Source organism: Bos indicus, chromosome 16, assembly GCF_029378745.1.
Source record: "Bos indicus isolate NIAB-ARS_2022 breed Sahiwal x Tharparkar chromosome 16, NIAB-ARS_B.indTharparkar_mat_pri_1.0, whole genome shotgun sequence".
NCBI lineage: Eukaryota > Metazoa > Chordata > Mammalia > Artiodactyla > Bovidae > Bos > Bos indicus.
In genome coordinates this window covers 61,536,441-61,549,859 of record NC_091775.1, presented here as the reverse complement: position 1 = coordinate 61,549,859, position 13,419 = coordinate 61,536,441, and the positions used below count along the sequence as shown (strand labels likewise).

General features: G+C 37.2%; 1 protein-coding gene across 1 annotated transcript in view; it reads right to left on the bottom strand.

Moving 5' to 3' along the window:
- Positions 1–13,419, bottom strand: part of AXDND1 (axonemal dynein light chain domain containing 1) — a 79,120-nt gene that overhangs the window by 46,786 nt on the left and 18,915 nt on the right. The window contains exons 10-12 of the mRNA XM_019976985.2: positions 11,631–11,771; positions 10,847–10,951; positions 2,914–3,034 (exon numbers count right to left, since the gene is read on the bottom strand). Coding sequence (XP_019832544.2) covers positions 2,914–3,034; positions 10,847–10,951; positions 11,631–11,771 — 367 coding nt within the window. The remainder of the gene's footprint in view (positions 1–2,913; positions 3,035–10,846; positions 10,952–11,630; positions 11,772–13,419) is intronic.

Sequence of the window (13,419 nt, the reverse complement as noted above, 5' to 3'; positions counted from 1 at the left end):
TGGATGGCATCACCTACTCAATGGACACGAGTGTGAGTAAACTCTGGGAGTTGGTGATGGACAGGGAGGCCTGGAGTGCTGCAGTCCATGGGGTCGCAAAGAGTCGGACACAACTGAGCAACTGAACTGAACTGATGTATAATATTACATGTTTCAGTGTACAACATAGTGACTGACAATTTTTAAAGGTTATACTCCATTTGTAGTTATTCTAAAATATTGACAATATTCTTTGTGCTATATGATATATTCTTGTGGTTCCAACCAGTCCATTCTAAAGGAGATCGGTCCTGAGTGTTCTTTGGAAAGAACGATGCTAAAGCTGAAACTCCAGTACTCTGGCCACCTCACTCAAAGAGTTGACTCATGGGGCAAGAGGAGAAGGGGTCGACAAAGGATGAGATGGCTGGGTGGCATCATCGACTTGATGGACGTGAGTCTGAGTGAACTCCTGGAGTTGGTGATGGACAGGGAGGCCTGGCGTGCTGCGATTCATGGGGTCGCAAAGAGTCGGACACGACTGAGCGACTGAACTGAACTGAACTGTGGCTTATTTTTCTATACATATTAGTTCATACTTCAATTCCCTGCCCCTACCTTGCCCCTCCCCCTTTCGCTCTCCTCACTGGTAACCACTAGTTCATTTCTATCTGTGAGTCTGTTTCTTTTACAGGTTTGTTTCTTATATCATATACCTACTGTCAGAATTGTTTCTCTGGACATATCAATGTCTCTTTTAAAGTTCTGCATCAGAATAGAACTTTCATGTCAGAGATGGATCTGACTATTCCAGAGGAAAGTGGGAAAACATTTTGAATGTGTTTAGCATCATAATTTTCTGTTAATATTGTAATTTCCAGATGTGACATTAGGCAATCAACCAGGAAACACTGAATACTGTATTGTGGGACATTGCTATAATATTCTCCTAAAGCATCTTGTCATCGTCTACAGGCTGCCATATTTCAATTCAGTTGTCATCTTGGGTACCAAAGTATTAAATAATAGAACCAAAGTGACTTATCCAGTGATCGTAATACAGTTACATCATTTTAAAAAAAGAGCCACTTTCGCTAGTTTATTAATATCTAATTAAAGTTGAAAGTTTTAACACATTCACAAACAACAGAAATAGAATACCTGCTCATACTCATAGGTTCTGGTGAAAAAGAGCCCTTAATTGGGCAATAGGCAGGTACCCAGTAGAGAAGAAACAAGAGAAAAAAATACAACTTTTCCTTTTCAAGGTTTATAATAGAATAGTTGCATTATTCATCAATTAAATATATATCTTCATTTCTAAAGATTTTGTCTACATGAAAACAACCTAAATGTCCAATGATAGATGAATGGATAAAGAAGATGTGGTACACACACACACACACACACATACACACATACACACACACACATGCACACAAACACACACACATACACACACACACAAACACACATACACACACACATGCACACAACCACACACATACACATGCACACAAACACACACACACATACACACAAACACACACATACACAAATACACACACAAACACATATACACACTGGGATATTACTCAGCCATTAAAAAGAAGGAAATGCCATTTGCAGCAACATGAATGGACCTAGAAATTGTCATACCAAGTGAAGCAAGTCAAACAAAGACAAGTATCACATGAGGTTCATATGTGGAATCTAAAAAAAAAAAAAGTGTACAAAAGAACCAATCTACAAATAGAAATAGAGTCACAGATGTAGAAAACAAATATGGTTACCAAGGAGGAAAGAGGGGATGGAAGGGATAAATTGAGACATTGAGACTGATATATACACACTAATACATATAAGACAGATAACTTGCAATGACCCATATTGGAATAGGATTTTTAAAAAAGTGGATATAGGTATACATATAACTGATTCACTTTGCTGTACAGCAGAACTAACACAACATTACAAATTAACTATATTCCAATACAAATTAATTTTTTAAAAATAAAAATTAACAAAAATTTTTATGAAGATGTGGTATGTATACATATATATATATATATATATATACACACACACATAATGAAATATTACTTAGTCATTAAAAAGAATGAAATAATGCCATTTGCAGCAACACGGATGGACCTAGAGATTATCAAGGGCTTCCCTGGTAGCTCAGCTGGTAAAGAATCCACCTGCCATGCAGGAGACCCCAGTTTGATTCCTGGGTTGGGAAGATCCGCTGGCAAAGAGATAGGCTACACACTCCAGTATTCTTGGGTTTCCCTGGTGGCTCAGCTGGTAAAGAATCAGTCTGCAATGCAGGAGACCCGGGTTCAATCCCTGGGTTGGGAAGATTCCCTGGAGAAGGGAATAGCTACCCACTCCAGTATTCTGGCCTGGAGAATTACAACTGAGTGACTTTCCCTTTCCCTTTCAGAGATTATAGTACTAAGTGAAGTCAGAAGCAAAGACAAGTAACATGATATCACTTACATGTGGAATTAAAATAAACACAAATAAACATATCTACAAAACAAAAATAGACTCAGAGATATAGAGAAAAGATATGTGGTTGCCAAGGGAGAAAGAGAGTCAGGCTGGGAAGGATTGGGAGTTTGGAATTAGCAAATGCAAACTATTATATATAGGACAGATAAACAATAATGTCCTATACTGTATAGCATAGGCAGCTCTATTCAATATCCTGTGATAAACCATAATGGACAAGAAGATGAAAAAAGAATGTCTATATAGGTATAACTGAGTCACTTTGCTGTATGGCAGAAATTAAATACAACATTGTAAATCAAGTATACTTCAATAAAAATTTTTAAATAAAACAAAATTTTTGTCTAGATTATTGAAAATTATAAAATGAAACTTTATCTAGCCAAAAAGGAAGTTGATTTCAGATGAAACAACCTTTACAGATAATTCATACGTAGCTGAGCTCCAGATATCTCTTTCCGCCATTAACTGTTTAATATCACTCTCCATCCTTTCTCTTTGTAATGTATATAAGTCATGATATTCTTCTACAATTCTAAAAGAAAAATTAAAAAACAGATATATAAATACATATCTCAAAAAAATAACTTTGTTCTAAAGCAGGCAATCTGTTCCTTTAAAACTCATCATAAGGTAATTATGGCATAACTGCTGGATATGTTAGTAACATTGATATACAGGGAAATAGAAGAAAAAATATTCACATTTTATGTATAAATCTTACAGAGGTCTTAAGGAAAAAGATTAATATATTGTTCCCTGCTCTAAACACTTTTCATCGTATTCTTCTTTATTCTCTAGAATTTTCACACCATGGTATTCCAGTGGTATAATAACAAGATATTTAATAAAAAATTCTAAATAAATGTAGTAGTAATATAACTGTTTTTAGCTTTTTAGAATTCTTTACTAAGAAGATACAAAGGCACAAAGCCCAATAATTGTGAGCTATATTTTTAAATTATATATAATTAGCATAAGATTTAAAGAAATTCTATACCAATCAAAAGCTTAAGTTTAATTAAGTACCTTTATCTTAAATCTTTTTTCTTCATGTTTACCAAAATATATCTTTTCCTTCTAACTGAATTAAAAGCCCTTCCAAGATTAAACACAAACACAGAAGTTATAAAGTGATTGGCAGCTTTTCACAAACCTTTTGAAACACTTCCTCCTAAAGAATATTAGTTATTCCCTGGTGGCTCAGTGGTGAAGAATCTGCCTGCCAATGTAGGAGACGCAGATTCTATCCCTAGGTGGGGAAGATCCCCTGGAGAAGAAAATGGCAACCCACTCCAGTATTCTTGCCTGGAAAATTCCATGGACAGAGAAGCCTGGTGGGATACAGCTCATGTGGCTTCAAAAGAGTTGCACGTGACTTAGCAACTAAACAACAACAAGGACACTAACTTTTCCGAAAGAATAAAAAGCTAGTGACATAAAATTCTTCTGATTTCATTGAAAGCCATTAGCCACTAACATCAGCTCCTAAAGCCTCCTTCTATTCGGAGGCTTCGACTTGTTCAAACTGCAAAAAAATTAATCACCGTAGATGTCACATACATGCAGATGAATATACACGTAAAAATTCAACAAGCTATAAGCTTAACAGCTACACACTAAAATTAATGCACTAGCTATGCACTAAAATTAATGACCCTTGTTTATAACAGCCAAAGAAAAAATGCAGAAATAACTTTAATGTCCAAAAACAATGGACTGGCCAAATAAAATACAGAATGTAGCTCTCTGATGAAAATACTCTGTTGCTAATTAAAGATCATGTTCTTAATACTGTATTAATACTTAATACTTAATTAGCATTAATTAATATTTTATATAATATATAATATAGTAACATAAGACTTAATAATTAATACTTAATAAAGTATTAATACTTAATACTGTAGGAAAAATGTTTGTGTAAAACATAAAACAAGAAAACCCAAATTATAATGGTCTATATTCAGCTTTATGATTTAAAAAAAATACATAGAAAAAAGAAAAACATAATGAAATAGTAATAGTAGTTAACTCTAAAAGAATTGTGAATGTTCTTTATTTTCTTATTTATGTGTGTCTGTATTTTCCAAATTTTCAACAAAATAATCATTATAAAAATATTACCTGTAATTTCTAATCACATGCAAAACATGAACCATCCTACTTCAGAACCATCAATGTTTAAAGAAAGTGAGACCTTTTTCCTCTCTTTTCTTCCCCTTCTCTTTGATTTTAGAAGATGTTTTGTTCTTATGATGGACATTAGCACAAAAGAAGGTCTAGTTTATTTTTTTAATTCATTCAACAAATATCTGTTTAGTGCCTGCTATATCCCAAGTAATATTCAAAACTAAACAAAAACTAAAAATAAATTTTGCCCTTATAAAGTTTATTTAGAAGAGCTAATAAATAAATTAAAGTAAAACATACTATATTAAGTAGTGATACTGCTGTGGATAAAAATAAGTCAGATAAAGGGGATTAAGAATATGAAGTGTATTACAATTTTAAATAGAGGGATCAGGAAAGACCGTATTGACAATACATTTGAGCAAAGGTTCAAAAGAAGGAGGGAAGAAACCATACAGCTGCCTGGGGGAGAAGGACTCCAGGACCTAAAGCAGGCCACCCTAGTGTGTTTAAAGAACAGCACAAAGACAAGCAGATTTAGAACAAAGTAGAAGTCAGAGAAATTCTGGTAGGAGGAGTCCTGTGATTTTTTTAAAATGGTCTTTTACTGTAAGATAGGGAGGTACTGAAGAATTTTGAACAGAGAAATGACATCATTTGAGTCAAGTGTTAAGAGATCACACTGGCTGGTGTGTGGAGAACAGACTCACAGAGTGTAAAGCCAGAAGTAAAAAGGCCATTTAGAAGTTTATTGTAATACCCCAGGCAAGACATGAAGATGGTAGTACTTAAAGTAGTGACGATTCTGTATATATAATGAAAGGAGAGCTGACAGAATTTGCTAATGGAGACATGTGAGAGAAAAAAGGGATCAAGGATAATGCCAGGACTTCTTGCTGGAGCAACTAGGAGGAGGGAGTTACCATTAACTGAAAGGGGAGGAGAATGTGGGAAGAGCAGATTTGAGGGGGAAGAATAGGACTTCAGTTTGGAAATGTTAAGTATCTAAGCAAAAACGTTAAGTCTGTTGAATACATGTCTGGGATTCAAAGAAAAGACTGAAGCTAGAGATAAAAATTGGTGTACATGGGTGAAGCTGGAGATAGAAATTTGTGAATTGAGAGTATATAGATGATGGCATTTAAAGCCAGGAAACTGAATAGATTCTCCTAGGAAATGAGTATAGAAAGAAGAAAGATCCAAGAATGAGCACGCCAACACTTAGAAATTGGTGAGATGTAGGCAGAGAAAACAAACTTATGGTTAACCAAAGGGAAAAGGGAATGGAGTAAGGATAAACTGGGACTTTGGGATTAGCAGATACAAACTCCTATATATAAAACAGATAAACAAGATCCTACTGTATTAAACGGGAACTATGTTCAATATCCTATAATAAACCATAATGGAAAGGAATATGAAAAAGTATATTTATATATATATTCTATCTCCAGCTTATACATATATATATATATATATATGTACACACACACACACACACACACACACACACACACACACACACACACACACAAAGCTAGTGGAGGCAAGAGAATCCCAGTTGAGCTATTTCAAATCCTGAAAGATGATGTTGTCAAAGTGCTGCACTCAATATGTCAGCAAATTTGGAAAACTCAGCAGTGGCCACAGGACTGGAAAAGGTCAGTTTCCATTCCAATCCCAAAGAAAGGCAATGCCAAAGAATGCTCAAACTACCACACAATTGCACTTATCTCACACACTAGTAAAGTAATGCTCAAAATTCTCCAAGCCAGGCTTTAGCACTACATGAACCATGAACTTCCAGATGTTAAAGCTGGTTTTAGAAAAGGTAGAGGAACCAGAGATCAAATTGCCAATATCCGATGGATCATGGAAAAAGCAAGAGAGTTCCAAAAAAACACATCTATTTCTGCTTTACTGACTATGCCAAAGCCTTTGACTGTGTGGATCACAATAAACTGTGGACAATTCTTCAAGAGATGGGAATACCAGAACACCTGACCTGCCTCTTGAGAAACCTGTATGCAGGTCAGGAAGCAACAGTTAGAACTGGACATGGAACAACAGACTGGTTCCAAATAGGAAAAGGAGTACGTCAAGGTTGTATATTGTCACCCTGCTTATTTAACTTGTATGCAGAGTACATCATGAGAAACACTGGGCTGGAGGAAGCACAAGCTGGAATCAAGATTGCCAGGAGAAATATCAGTAACCTCAGATATGCAGATGACACCACTCTTATGGCAGAAAGTGAAGAAGAACTAAAGAGCCTCTTGATGAAAGTGAAAGAGGAGAGGGAAAAAGTTGGCCTAAAGCTCAACATTCAGAAAACTAAGATCGTGGCATCTGGTCCCATCACTTCATGGGAAATAGATGGGGAAACAGTGAAAACAGCGTCAGACTTTATTTTTCTGGGCTCCAAAATCACTGCAGATGGTGACTGCAGCCATGAAATTAAAAGACGCTTACTCTTTGGAAGGAAAGTAATGACCAACCTAGACAGCATATTAAAAAGCAGAGACATTACTTTGCCAGCAAATGTCCGTCTAGTCAAGGCTATGGTTTTTCCAGTAGTCATGTATGGATGTGAGAGTTGGACTATAAAGAAAGCTGACTGCCAAAGAATTGATGCTTTTGAACTGTGGTGTTGGAGAAGACTCTTGAGAGTCCCTTGGACTGCAAGGAGATCCAACCAGTCCATCCTAAAGGAGATCATTCCTGGGTGTTCATCAGAAAGACTGATGTGAAGCTGAAACTCCAATACTTTGCCCACCTGATGTGAAGAACTGACTCATTTGAAAAGACCCTGATGCTGAGAAAGATTAAGGGCAGGAGGAGAAGGGGACGACAGAGGATGAGATTGTTGGATGGCATCACCGACTCAATAGACATGAGTCTGGGTGGACTCCAGGAGCTGGTGATGGACAGGGAGGCCTGGCATGCTGCAGTTCATGAGGTCGCAAAGAGTCAGACACGACTGAGTGACTGAACTGAACTGAACTGATACACACACACACACACACACACACACAACTGAATCACTTTGCTCTGCAACAGAAACTAACACAACACTGTAAATCAACTATACTTCAATTAAATAAATAAATAAATAGACATTGGCGAGATGAAAGGAACCTGTAAGGGATATCAATAAGAAGGAGCCAAGAGTAAAGGAGTAAACTAGGACAGCATAATATACTAAAAGACATTGTTTTAAGTAAAAGCAACTGGTCAGTTATGACAAATGCTGCTGGTAAGTCAAGCTAAATGAGAATCGAGAATGGGCCTTTGGATATAATAATACAGAAGTCAATGGTGACTCTGACAAGTGCAATTTGGTGGAATGGTGTGGTCGAAAGCCTGACTGGAGTGGGTTCAAGTGATAATGGGAGGACAGAAAGTGGAGAAAAGGAGTACGACAACCTTTTGAGGAAGTCTGTTGTAAGGGGAACAGAGAAATGAAGCCACAGCTGGAAGGGGATTTGTCATGCTCAGAGACTTGGAAGTGTTTATGTATGGCTTTTGGGTCTAGGGAAGGGTGGTTTTCTTTTGTTATTATTGTTTTTAAGATGAGAGCAATTACGGCATATTTATATACTGATGTGACTGATAAAGTAGAGGGAAATATTAATATACAGGAGAAAGAGGGAACATTTGCTGAAAATATCAAGAGTACTTAAGAGCGGATGTAATAGGACACAAGTGGAGAGACTGACCTTAGAAAGGAAACAGTTTATCCATAGTGAGAAGGAAAGCATGAATGTATGAACACAGATGTAGTGGGGTGGGGAGATGTAGAGAGAACTGAGCTCTGTCTTCAATTTCCTTCTGTATTTAAGAAAGCAAGGTCATCAGCTCAGAAAGAGAATAGAGAGGTAGTACCAGAGATCAGAGGATAAAAGACAGAGTATAAGGTAGTTATTTACTAAGATAACAAGGATGACTCAGCTACAGAAAACAGTAGTACATTCAGCGGACAAAAGATGATCAAGGTACCCCTCATTCTAGCAAGTGATAAAACAGATTACAAGTCAGAAAGTTATTTTTGAATTTATATTTTGTATAAATTTGTGTTTTTCTTGACATTTAGAAAATACGGTCACTCTTTAACATGTTAAAAAAAAAGCAAAAGATAATGCTGGATTAAAAGGCACAGAGAATAAGATACAATGTGTGGTACTAGCTTGGGTACTGGTTTGGACAACCCAATGTAAAATTAATTTCGGGAATAATTAAGAACATTCAAATAAGAATTGGGTGGGGACTTTTCTGGTGGTCCGGGGGTTAAGACTTCATGCTTTAAATGCAGGAGTCCCAGGTTCAATCCCTGCTCAGGGAACTAAGATCTCACATGCCACACAGTGCAGCCGAATAAATAAAGTTTAAAAAAAAAAAACAGGTATGGATTATTGACTGAAAAAACAGGCTAATAGTATGTACAATACAATTTTGGTTTAAACAATGCACATATGCCCATATACATAGAAAAATAGATCCATAAGAATATACACTAAGGTATTTACAGTAGTAATCTATAGGGAGTGAAATTGTGATTTTTTTAAAATTTATGTTTGATTGTCTGTATTTATTGATTTTCTTAAAAGGCACACGTACTGTTTCTATGATAATATTTTAAATCAACTAAATAAGAAATTAAAATGCAATCAGATGTATCTTTTGATACATACCCAAGAGCTTCCTAGTAATCAGAACTCTAACAGAAAGTGAAATAGAATAGAAGTTAGAAAACTACAGCCTGTGGGTCAAACCTGGCCCATCGCTTGTTTTAGTATACCCCATGAGTTAAGAACTTTACTTTAAAAATTTTTTATGTATTTGATTTACTTTTTAACAGTTTTCAGTGGTTAAAAAACAATAGAATAATATTCTGTAGTAAATGGAAATGTTATAAATTCAGATTTCAGTGTCAGTAAATAAAATTTTATCGGAACACTGTGATGTTCTGGTATTGTCCACTACAATGGCACACATTTACAAAGGCAGAGTTGTATTAGAAACTGTATCTCACCATCTGGCCCTTTACAGAAAAAGTCAGCTAAGCCCCTGAAATAGAATAACAACATTAGGACCTCAGTAGAGTCACTAACATCTAAAAGAGAACTAGACGCACATTACTAACTACTAACTTGGAAAATGCAAACAAAAACTGGATACATTTTCATATTTATAAGACTATAAAAGATATGTGCAAAAGGGAAATCTCATACACTGATTAGAGGATACACTGGTACAACTACCTTGGGGAGTATCTGGTAACACCTAGCCAGATCCGGTCCCATCACTTCATGGGAAATAGATGGGGAAACCATGGAAACAGTGGCAGACTTTATTTTGGGGGGCTCCAAAATCACTGCAGATGGTGACTGCAGCCATGAAATTAAAAGACGCTTACTCCTTGGAAGGAAAGTTATGACCAACCTAGATAGCATATTCAAAAGCAGAGACATTACTTTGCCAACAAAGGTCCGTCTAGTCAAGGCTATGGTTTTTCCAGTGGTCATGTATGGATGTGAGAGTTGGACTGTGAAGAAAGCTGAGCACCGAAGAATTGATGCTTTTGAACTGTGGTGTTGGAGAACTCTTGAGAGTCCCTTGGACTGCAAGGAGATCCAACCAGTCCATCCTAAAGGAGATCAGTCCTGGGTGTTCTTTGGAAGGACTGATGCTAAAGCTGAAACTCCAATACTTTGGCTACCTCATGCGAAGAGTTGACTCATTGGAAAAGACCCTGATGCTGGGAGGGATTGGGGGCAGGAGGAGAAGGGGACAACAGAGGATGAGATGGCTGGATGGCATCACTGACTCAATGCACACGAATTTGGGTGAACTCCAGGAGTTGGTGATGGACAGGGAGGCCTGGTGTGCTGCGATTCACGCAGGGGTCGCAGAGTCTCAGACATGACTGAGTGACTGAACTGAACTGAACTGAGCAAGACAAGGCTAGAATATGCCATGACCCATAATTCCACTTCTAGGTTTTACATCCCTGGAAAACTTTCATACAAGGAGACACAAGATGTGTATTACAACAGTATGTGAAAGAGTTAACATATACAGTGAGCTTTATGTATATTAACTCCTTCAGGAACTGCCGTAATTTTAAAAACCTTCAAATTCTTCTAAAAAATTTTATTTCTTGAAAGAAGGCGTGAAGCAAATATGACATAATGGCTAACATTTGGTAACTCACCTGGCATTCTTTTCAGCATCTAAAAGAGCTTGTGCCAAATCTCTGTGGGCCTTCTCTGCTTCCTTTGTTAATTTTATATCATGTGCCCGAACCAGACACAGTTCCCTGAAATAGAGCAAGCCAATTTTACAGTCATAGCTGAAGATTTTGAAAAAGTTTCTGCCTAGGAAATCAGATTTATACTCAGGAATCTTCTCAGTTATCATGTCTATATCTCTTCCCAGTTTTTCTACCCTATAAACCAAGGCAAGAAATCTAGTGTTCATTCAAGTGAACTCTAACCAGGTTTAGCCATGGAATCAGACGGGCTAGAAGAGGCAGAAAGAAGATGTGGAGAGCTCTCTAGAATGGAGTGAAGGCAGCCAAGGCCTTAAGGCTTGCTCTATCCTACCCTCTGGCATGTCTATTCTATTGTTTTCACTCCTGCCACTAACATCTTGCCACAAGGTTAGCCGATCACAAAATGTGATAGCTATTATACATACTGCTTATTCTCTTCGGGATTTGAACTTTAATATCCATAATCATGGCACTGCTCTGTAAACCAGATTAAGATAAGCATCTCTATTTTGGAAGGAAGAACAAGAGTCTTTTCCCTATCAAATACATACACACAGAGCCCTAGTTTTGTGTTAACCTATGTAACCCATGTCTCTACATCTCTATCTAGGCCTTTCTGTTGCAAAAAATGAAATGAGAGTAAGAGAGTCCTTTACTCATTCTACTTTCCCTGGGTATCTTTTACTCTCTTTAGAGACAAAGCTTTGATAAGCACAGCTGTTACCTGGTCAGTTCCTCAATAACATTCTTAAAATTGTACAATTCTTCTAAAATGCGCTGGTCCATCACTCGCTGAGTTACCATGTCTTTGTAGAAGTCAATCATCTGCCGGGCAATTTGGTCAAGCATTTGTACGTACCGCTCTCTGCGTGAGAAAAAGGAAAACAAGACATCAGGCAGAAAGGAAAAGGAGCCAGAAAATATGTGAGATAGAAAAATAATTTTAAGGAAAGAAATGTGAACAGACACTCATAAAAGCTATGTGCGAAGAACAAGCTAGAAAAAGAACTAGGCTGTGAATTCTTGCCATGCTCCTGAATGAATTTTGAATGCCGAGTGAATGAACTATGGAGAATTTTAACCAGAGCCATAGTTATTTGGAACATAATGTCTGAGATGTAAAACAAAATAACGACTTCTTTTATTTCTTCTTCTAATTTAGAAACTCTATGAGGATAAAAATTACGTCTTACATATTTATTCATTTACAACATCTGACAGTATCTTGAATACAGTGGGACTTTTATAAATTAAATTCATGAATAAAACCACTTTTCTCAAATTGACCAAAATGTTAAAGGACACCAACTGTAAGTCCCTAAGTACAGTAAGTAATTTCTCTTGCTTCTGAACAACATCAAACAAAATATTTGGAAATGATTCTAGATGATAAACTATGAATACCATAACTGAGAAGTCTTCATTTATTTTAAGTGATCTAGGTATTATATTCTAAACACTGAGACCCCAGGATTATAATATCTTTGAGTTGGAATAATCATTTAGTTGAATCTCTCACCCCCTGACAAAAAGAATTATCTACCCCTTGCTTACACACTTAAAGTGACAGGGAGTTCATCAGCTCAGTGTGCAGCTCATTCATTGGGAAGCATCAATTTTTAAAACACTTTTTTTAGGATTTTCCCTCATGGCGATATAGGAACAACACACTCTGAAGGGCTTTTCCATTAAAACACAACTACAGGATGAACCTAGAGCCTATTATACAGAATGAAGTAAGTTAGAAAGAGAAAGACAAATATCATATATTAACGTATACATATGGAATCTGAAAGACAGTACCAACAATCCTACGTGCAGGGCAGAAAAGGAGATGCAGACATAAAGAACAGACTTTTGGACACAGTAAGAGAAGGAGTGGAGAATGCAATGGCACCCCACTCCAGTACTCTTGCCTGGAAAATCCCATGGATGGAGGAGCCTGGTGGGCTGCAGTCCATGGGGTCGCTAAGAGTCGGGCACAACTGAGCGACTTCACTTTCACTTTTCACTTTCATGCGTTGGAGAAGGAAATGGCAACCCACTCCAGTGTTCTTGCCTGGAGAATCCCAGGGACAGGGAAGCCTGGTGGGCTGCGGTCTATGGGGTCGCACAGAGTTGGACACGACTGAAGCGACTTAGCAGCAGCAGGAGCAGCAGCAGGAGAAGGAGAGGATGGGACGATTTGAGAGAATAGCACTGAAACATATGCATTACCATATGTAAAACAGACAGGCAGTGAGAGTTTGATGTATGACACAAGGAACCCAAAGCCGTGCTCTGAGACAACCTGGAGCGATGGGGTGAGGAGGGCGGGGGAGGAGGGTTCAGGAGGGAGGGGTTACATGTGTGCCTATGGCTGATTTACGCTGATGTACGGCAGATGCCACCACAATATTGTAAAGTAATTATCCTCCAATTAAAATAAATTAATTATTTACAAAACACACACACAATTATATCCATGATAAAGCATACTTTCTGAAGTATTACTTCACTCGCAGAAAGAAACA